We start from the raw sequence: 7,871 nt of genomic DNA on the forward strand, positions 1-7,871 counted from the left end.
GTTATCTCAAGCATTCATCCAGGAATTCCGGATAGGAGACCCCTGGAAAGGATGCCTACCAGAGAAACGGGAAGCATAGGGGCTGACAAGAGGTCTTAGGGGCTACCCGAGCTTTTGACCAAGGCCAAATTCTGAGGCCAAACTTGAGCCCTCCCAAGGGGCAGGCGTAAGGCTCCGAGGTGGGCGGGAGCCAAGCCACACAGTGGCTCCTCACAGTGGCTCAGAGTGCCCTGGTGCGCACAGGATCGTGGGCTCTAAGAGACTGTCAGAAACCCGAAGGTCGGCCAGCTCCGTCCTTAGAGCGTCAAAGGAGTACTTTGGCCACCCACTCTCAGTGGACAAACGGAGGCAAAGGAAAATGATGAAAGATACTGTCATTGGAACCAGGTCCTGGTCCCTTAGTCAGGGTCACTGCACTCTGCCTACAGCCTCGGGACACCCCAGAGCAGGTGAGTGGAGCTCTGACCACTTGCCCCTGGAGTGGGGCTAATCGTGATCCCGGGTGTATGTGCATGCGTGTGTGTGTGTGTGTGTGTGTGTGTGTGTGTGTGTGTACACGCTTTGGGGGGGAGCAGTTGCGTTCTCCTGGTCAAGTCAGGGGGTGGGGTGCGGGTGGGGTGGGGATGCCCCGGGCTCTGGGAGGGGCCGCAACTCCGTCAGCTCCAGCAGAACCACCCGTGAGTTAGGTCGAGCAGAGCCAAAGCCCCCGGTGCTTTGTCGCGGGTTCGCTCGCTAGCTATCTCGATCATTCCCTCTCTTCTACCCTCCCTTCCTCCCGGCGGCCGCGGCGACGCTGGGGAAGCGGCAAAGAGGAGTGGCCCGGCGCTGGAAGAATGCTGTTCCGCCGAGGGAGCTGAGCAGTTTCCCCAGGGTTTAAGCCCCACGAGCCGAGCCCGAGTGACTCAACCGCCAGCGTTGTGGATCCTGCACCTGAACCGCTGGAGGTAATGGGGCGGGAGGGAACAGGAAAGGCAGAGACTAGACAGGCACGCGGGCAGACGGACGGACGGACAGACAGACAGACAGACAGACAAGCGTCCCCCCCTTAAGAGCACAGACACGCCGAGAAAGTCAGATCTAGAGATACCTACAAAATAAAGAAGAATCCTTCTGGATTCAGAGGGCAGTGGGGGGTGGGGTGGGAATTGGGGTCGGACCCTTGGGGACTAGACGGTGTCGCACTGCAGTGGGAGCATGTAGCTAGGAAAGGGGCGGGGGTAGATGGGAAATTTGTGGCGTTGGCGCAGGGCACCTGGTTTCCCCCGAGCCTTTGCAGCCCGCTTTCCCCTTGGTGGGCGCGGAGGTTGGAGGTCGGAGAGTGGTTTGGGAGCCTGGCCCCTTCTAACCTAGCTTGCCAGCTATTGCCAGCACGAGGAGGCGACACCCCTCCAGGTGGTGGGGAACCCCCTTCTAATCCCTCCCTCTAACCCTGTAAGGGCGGGCGGATCAGTCGTGGGGCCCTCAGAGGGAGCGGTTGGTGAGGAGGGATCAAGGGTCTGAAGAAACGCTCTCAAGTGGGCATGTGAGTGTCTCAGGACCCTGCGTCGTGTCTCACTGGGTCGGACTCCAGGGGTGCCCCAGGGGACCTCGAGTTGCTCAAACCCTTCCTCTTTGACGGGTTCCAGAACGCACACACTGGAAGTCAAGGGGTGACTGGTGTGGTCCAGTTTGGGGAGGGGTGAGAAAAGCCAGTGGGGCCTCATTGGTGGCGTAAGGAACTGAAGCAGAGAATCCTTCGGTTCCAGGGAGCCGATCTAGTCTCCATCAAATGTCCCTGTCCCCGCAGGATCTGACTGACTCGCCCACCGGAGCCTCCGGGCTTCGACATGCTGGAGGAGCCCCGGTCTCGGCCTCCGCCCTTAGGCCTCGCGGGTCTCCTGTTCTTGGCTTTGTTCAGTCGGTGAGCGTTTTTCCAGTTACAGGGGTGGGTGGGAGGAAACAGCGATCTGGGTTAGGGGGGTTTGGAGGGGGCGTGCGACTAGACCCCAGACCCTTGTCGCTTGTCCTCAGGGCTCTAAGCAATGAGATTCTGGGCCTAAAACTTCCCGGTGAGCCGCCGCTGACGGCCAACACCGTGTGCCTGACCCTGTCCGGCCTGAGTAAGCGACAGCTGGGGCTGTGCCTGCGCAGCCCCGACGTGACAGCGTCGGCGCTCCAGGGGCTGCACATCGCCGTCCACGAGTGTCAGCACCAGCTGCGCGACCAGCGCTGGAACTGCTCGGCGCTGGAGGGCGGCGGCCGGCTGCCGCACCACAGTGCCATCCTCAAGCGCGGTGAGCCTGACGGGGCGGCTGGCTGTGCTGCTGCCCAGGCGCGGGGGGCAGGCCGAGGCGCGCGGAGGCGGGAAGGGACCGGCTCACGGCTCCGGGAGGGGCCTCTCCGGGAATTTCCCCGGGAGCCGCGCTCAGCTGGGTCTGGTCACCCGGCTGGGCCTCTGCCTGCCTGCCTGCCTTCCACCTGCGTCGCTGGCGCTGGCGAGGCAGCTGGGTCCCTGCTCCCCTACCCCAGGGCCTCCGTTCTCTGCCTCCACCCAGCTCGGATCTGGGATGCACCTGTGAACAAGAGATGCCCCCCAACCCAAGAAGCTTCAAACACCCCCCCTCAAACCTCTATTTTTCTCTCCCCTCCCTCTCCACCCAGACAAGTCCAGGCTGGTGTCCCCAGAGTCTCAGCGGGGGTGGGGTGACGCCCCCAACCGTTTAAGGGTTAAACCTGCTCCCCTAATTGCTGGGGTTCCCAGGAGCCAAAGCTGGGAACAAAGACCCTGATGGCTTTGAAGCTGGGGAGTAGCCCCCTCCTCTGTGCTGTGAGGGCCCCAGGTGTCCCTCACCTGAACAGGTGAGGGATGGCTGCAGGGCCACAAAACAGGTCACTGCTGGCCTGGTCTAGAAGGAATGGTCTGGGAGGCTCCATTGCCTCTCCTATACTCAACTGAAGTTTACTTTCAGAGGAGTAATGATCGGGGGGGGGGGGCAGGTAGGGGGGCAGTCCAGGGGTAGGGTAGTGCTTTGGTGACTATGGGGTTAATAGGCAGCTGCCATCTGCAGGGGAATTCCCAAGACGTGTGCAAACAGCTTCACCCTTGGATGGTTGGGGGATCTTGGGGCTGGCCCTGGAGCCCTAGATTCCCTGGTAAGAGGGGCCTGGCCTCCAAACCAACTATCTTTCATCTTCTCAGAACTTTCCCTTGCAAGTGCCCTTGCTTAAAATGAAGTGAGGGACACCCCCCCTCTTCTCTGCAGGGCCTGATATAGTGGAAGGTTTTGACACCCAGATGGTGAGGATGTCTCTCTAAGCCTGGGAAAGATTTGTCATCCCAAGCCTCCTCCTCCTCCTCAGTGACCCTCCCCAAAACATAACAGAGAGGCCAACCTTTTAAAAGGGCCTTGGGGGAAATCACTCTTGGCTTTCTCCTCCGCCCAGTATTTTATAAGGTAATAGCAGGTTAGAATAAACATAAAGGGCAAATATAAAACTAGAACCTGGGAAGGGGGTGGGCAGCTCAGGCGTTAGTGTTGTTACTGCAGTGGTAGGTGGTAGCTGGGTTTGAAGACTCACTTAATAAGGTGGGGGAAGAAGAACCCCAAGGCCAAAGGTGTCCCCCAAGCTCCTTGCAGAGTTGGGGAATTTCTAAGGCCTTTTAGATGTAGAACTTCTCAGAAGTCTTCAGGACTCTTTCTGAATTAGCTCATATCCAGAGGCCTCTTTAGGTTCTCAACCTCTCTGGAGGGCTGAGAGGATAATCGACCCCTGAGGGTTGATCCTGAGGGGTCAAATGTCAGATAGCCTGCATATTAAATATTTACATTATGATTCATAGCAAAATTACAGATATGAAGCAGCAATAAGATAATTTTATGGTTGGGTCATCACAACATGAGGGAGCTTATGTTAGAGGGTCACAGAGTTAGGAAGGTTGAGAACCACTGTCCTAGGCTCTCTCTTACTTTCACACCCCAAAATGACAGATTTACAGAAGTTTGGCTTTAGTGGTATCTTGATCCCATGGGTCTCTTCCAAGCTGAGGGATCCGAGGCCTGGTGTTAGTTCTTGTCTCAGGAGGCTGTCCCAAATCACTCAGCTGATAAATAACAGAGCCAGGGTTCAGTCAGAAATTTCTGGCATTGGTTACTGAGGCTGGTGGTGGCTCACACCTATAATAGCATTTGGGAAACTGAGGCAGGAGGATTGTCAAGAGTTCAAGGCCAGCTTGGGCTACATAGCAGACCCTATCTCAAAAAGAAAATGCTATTGGAGGGTAGCTGGTGTCTCTTTCCCCACACCCCCCCCCCACCTGCCTTCTCCCCTCAGCTGCCTGTCAACCTCAAGTCCATCCATTTCCTCCCCAGGTTTCCGAGAGAGTGCGTTCTCCTTCTCCATGTTGGCTGCTGGGGTCATGCATGCTGTTGCTACAGCCTGCAGCCTGGGCAAGCTGGTGGGCTGCGGCTGCGGCTGGAAGGGTAGCGGTGAGCAGGACCGGCTTCGGGCCAAGCTGCTGCAGCTTCAGGCACTGTCTCGGGGCAAGACTTTCCCTCACTCCCAGCCCAGCCCTGTTCCTGGCTCGGTCCCCAGCCCTGGCCCCCAGGACACGTGGGAATGGGGTGGCTGTAACCACGACATGGACTTTGGAGAGAAGTTCTCTCGGGATTTCTTGGATTCCAGGGAAGCTCCCCGGGACATCCAGGCGAGGATGCGGATCCACAACAACAGGGTGGGACGCCAGGTGTGTGTGCTTACCTCAGCCTGGGTCTCCCTCACTGTTCTGAGCCGGTCTTGCTGTATAGTACAGGCTAGCCTCAGATTTGGAAGCCTTCCAGTCTGAGTGCTGTGACTGTAGGTGTGGCCACCCAGGCTGCCTTTTCTCTGCCTCTCTCTGTCCCTCCCTCCATCCCTCCCTTCTGAGGGGCCCCACAGAGTAATAAGATGAAGTATGATGAGTGATCTTGTTACTAGCAAGCTTGTCGCTAGCAGTCACCCAAAAATATGTTTAGAATCTATAGGACGCTGCCTGATGGCATTTACCATATGCTAAAGCTGAGCTAGCATATGTTAAAGCTGAACTAGCATATAGTATCTTGGTTTTTTTTAAATTTAAGGTGTGTCAGTGCTCTGCTTTCATGTATAGGTCTGTGCACCATTTGTGTATCTGGTGCCCTCAGGAGCCAAGAGAGGGCTTTGGATTACCTGGAACTGGGGTTATAGTTGCGTCCCCATGTGGATCCTGGGTATTGGACCCAGATCCTCTGGGAGAGGATCTCCAACCACACATATGCTCTACTCTATACGAACCTAGAACTTAGCTCACTGCATAGACACTGTTGCAACAGCTGCCTTCCTCCACAGACGTTAGGGTTATTCTGGCCTACAGTCACCATTTTATCCGTGTTTATTCTGGAAAGAGCGCTGTTGTCTCCTTGTGAGCTCGTGATCAAAGATGGGTAAATCCTTCCTTTCCGTTCCCTTCCTTGCTCTGATCATTTGCACCCCCTCATCCCTTCCCTCTTTGTCACTCTGATGTTGTAGGTGGTCACCGAAAACCTGAAGCGGAAGTGCAAATGCCATGGCACGTCAGGCAGCTGCCAGTTCAAGACCTGTTGGAGGGCAGCCCCAGAGTTCCGGGCCATCGGGGCAGCACTGAGGGAGCGGTTGGGCAGAGCCATTTTCATCGATACCCATAACCGCAATTCTGGAGCTTTCCAGCCCCGCCTACGCCCGCGTCGTCTCTCGGGAGAGCTGGTTTACTTTGAGAAGTCTCCTGACTTCTGTGAGCGAGACCCCACTTTGGGCTCCCCAGGCACGAGAGGCCGGGCTTGCAACAAGACCAGCCGCTTATTGGATGGCTGTGGCAGTCTGTGCTGTGGCCGTGGGCACAACGTGCTCCGGCAGACACGAGTGGAGCGCTGCCACTGTCGTTTCCACTGGTGCTGTTACGTGCTGTGTGACGAGTGTAAAGTCACGGAGTGGGTCAATGTGTGTAAGTGAAGGTGAACTCGCCGAGGGACGAGGAGGAGGAGCACTGTGTGGCGGCTGCTCTCTTTTAGCTCGGATTTCTGTCTAGGGTTCACCGTGGCTCCTGGAAGCTCAAAGCATCTACCTGAGAACAGCTCTGGGGGTGCACGGTCAGGCGAAATCTGGCTTGAGCAGCCTTTTGTGGGTGAAGTGGCCACCACATTCTGTTCTTAAACACCCGAATAGACTAAGATGAAATGCACTGTATTGTTCAGCATCTTCTCTACCTGTAGGGTCTCTCGGGCCCAGATTCCTACTCCTTTGAATAGGGAGTCTCTGGTTTAGCCACTCCTCTTCCTCGAAGGATAACACCAGGCACTGTGTGGAGTCATTAACTCCCGTATATATAGAAAGAGACCACCTCTTCCTATTTGTGGTTCTCAAACTCCTCCACTACAGCCCAGAACCTCCTCTTATGGGGCCTCAGGGGACAATAATGAGAGGTTTTTCAGTTGGAAAAGGACAGAGTACCACAGGGAACCCTCAGACAGCTGTCTTGTTAGGCACTTTGGGAGGCTTCTCCTTCCATTCAGTCGTTGAAAGGGTCCCTCCAAGAGAAAGGTTTTAGCCATAATTCTTGGACACTCTTTTCCTTCTTCAGCAGGAAGGGTGGGGATGGATAATTTATTGTACTGAGACATGTTCTTGGTTCCTGTTTAAAACTAAAATAAATTAAGTTACTGGACTACTGGACTGGCGGATGCAGACGGTGGTATGTCTAGCCACACTCGGGGTAGCAGCCTGCGTTTTTTCCTCTCTCTCTCTAGGTGAAGTCTGCACTCTGTACTCAGTGACTTTTTACGTATATCCTGCTGACTTCCACAAAGGATTGGTGATGATGCTCAATGACTGAGTTTAGGTTTTTAGTCTGTAAAACCAAGGTGGACTTTGGGGTTCGAAGGACTTTTAGATCCAAATGTACACAGACCTTGTTCACCCTGAGCCCTCGGCTCCAGGGTCACCTTCATTTCTCAAAACCAAAGCTGGCGATTTTTGTTTCCCCTGTAAAGGGCTAGGTGGTAAATATACTAGGCTATTTATATCGTGGTCTTTATGTCAACGATTCACCTCTGCCATAGTTACTCAATTCTGCTGTTATAGACCCAAAATAATTATGGGCAGGGGATGAACAAAAGCAGACACGGGCCACACATAAGTAGATGGGGATAGCTTTATTCTTTTTTTTTTTTTTTTTTTCGAGACAGGGTTTCTCTGTGTAGCCCTGGCTGTCCTGGAACTCACTCTGTAGACCAGGCTGGCCTCAAACTCAGAAATCCGCCTGTCTCTGCCTCCTGAGTGCTGGGATCAAAGGCGCGCATCACCACTGCTCGGTTTTGGGATAGCTGTATTCAACAAACCTCCCAAAGCTGGTGTGCAGGGCCAGACCTGGTCCTCTGGCTGTCATTTGTTGATCCCTTCGCTAAAGTCACATCTTCAATGGGAGTTAAGGGTCTTAAATGTATCTTAAAATTAAGTGGATTTAAAGGAGCAGGTACTGTCGCCTCAAAGTCCAAACCAGAGAACTGGGGGAGAGGAATGTACATCAAGGGTGATGGAAAAATATGAGAGGATTCCAATGCTCAAAACGCAAAATGTGTTGTTTGTTGAGAAAGGGTCTCATTGGGTACCCCAAGCTAGCTAGTCAGGAGGTCAGTATGCACCCTAGGCTGACTTCAGACTTTCCCTTGTACTAGGATCGCAGGTGGGCCTTACCAGACTCAACTTAAATTAGCGATTTCTAGCAAAACTAGCATTCTCTGTCACTGAATTATTTGCATATATATTTGTCCGTCTTTATTCAATGTTCTTTTGTATTTAATCTGAGTAAAATGATTTCTTTATCTTTTAAATTTTTCTGCATT

At 54.1% G+C, this 7,871-nt stretch overlaps 1 protein-coding gene across 1 annotated transcript; it reads left to right on the plus strand.

Annotated features, from left to right (window-relative positions):
* The first annotated feature begins 660 nt into the window (after window positions 1-660).
* Window positions 661-6,702, plus strand: Wnt10b (Wnt family member 10B). The gene is made up of 5 exons (XM_028788346.1): window positions 661-944; window positions 1,787-1,900; window positions 2,011-2,273; window positions 4,350-4,723; window positions 5,524-6,702. Exons 2-5 carry the CDS (start codon window positions 1,827-1,829, stop codon window positions 5,980-5,982), a joined length of 1,170 nt encoding a protein of 389 aa, XP_028644179.1. The 5' UTR covers window positions 661-944; window positions 1,787-1,826; the 3' UTR covers window positions 5,983-6,702.
* Window positions 6,703-7,871: the final 1,169 nt, after the last annotated feature.

This window comes from Grammomys surdaster, unplaced genomic scaffold, assembly GCF_004785775.1.
Source record: "Grammomys surdaster isolate TR1022 unplaced genomic scaffold, NIH_TR_1.0 125742, whole genome shotgun sequence".
NCBI classification, from domain to species: domain Eukaryota; kingdom Metazoa; phylum Chordata; class Mammalia; order Rodentia; family Muridae; genus Grammomys; species Grammomys surdaster.

Bases quoted from the DNA above. Each gene is read 5' to 3' on its own strand.
- Wnt10b (XM_028788346.1), top strand. From the start codon at position 1,827: ATGCTGGAGGAGCCCCGGTCTCGGCCTCCGCCCTTAGGCCTCGCGGGT. The intron at 2,274-4,349 runs GTGAGCCTGACG...TTTCCTCCCCAG, and splicing joins CAGTGCCATCCTCAAGCGCG to GTTTCCGAGAGAGTGCGTTC. The intron at 4,724-5,523 runs GTGTGTGTGCTT...CTGATGTTGTAG, and splicing joins ACAACAGGGTGGGACGCCAG to GTGGTCACCGAAAACCTGAA.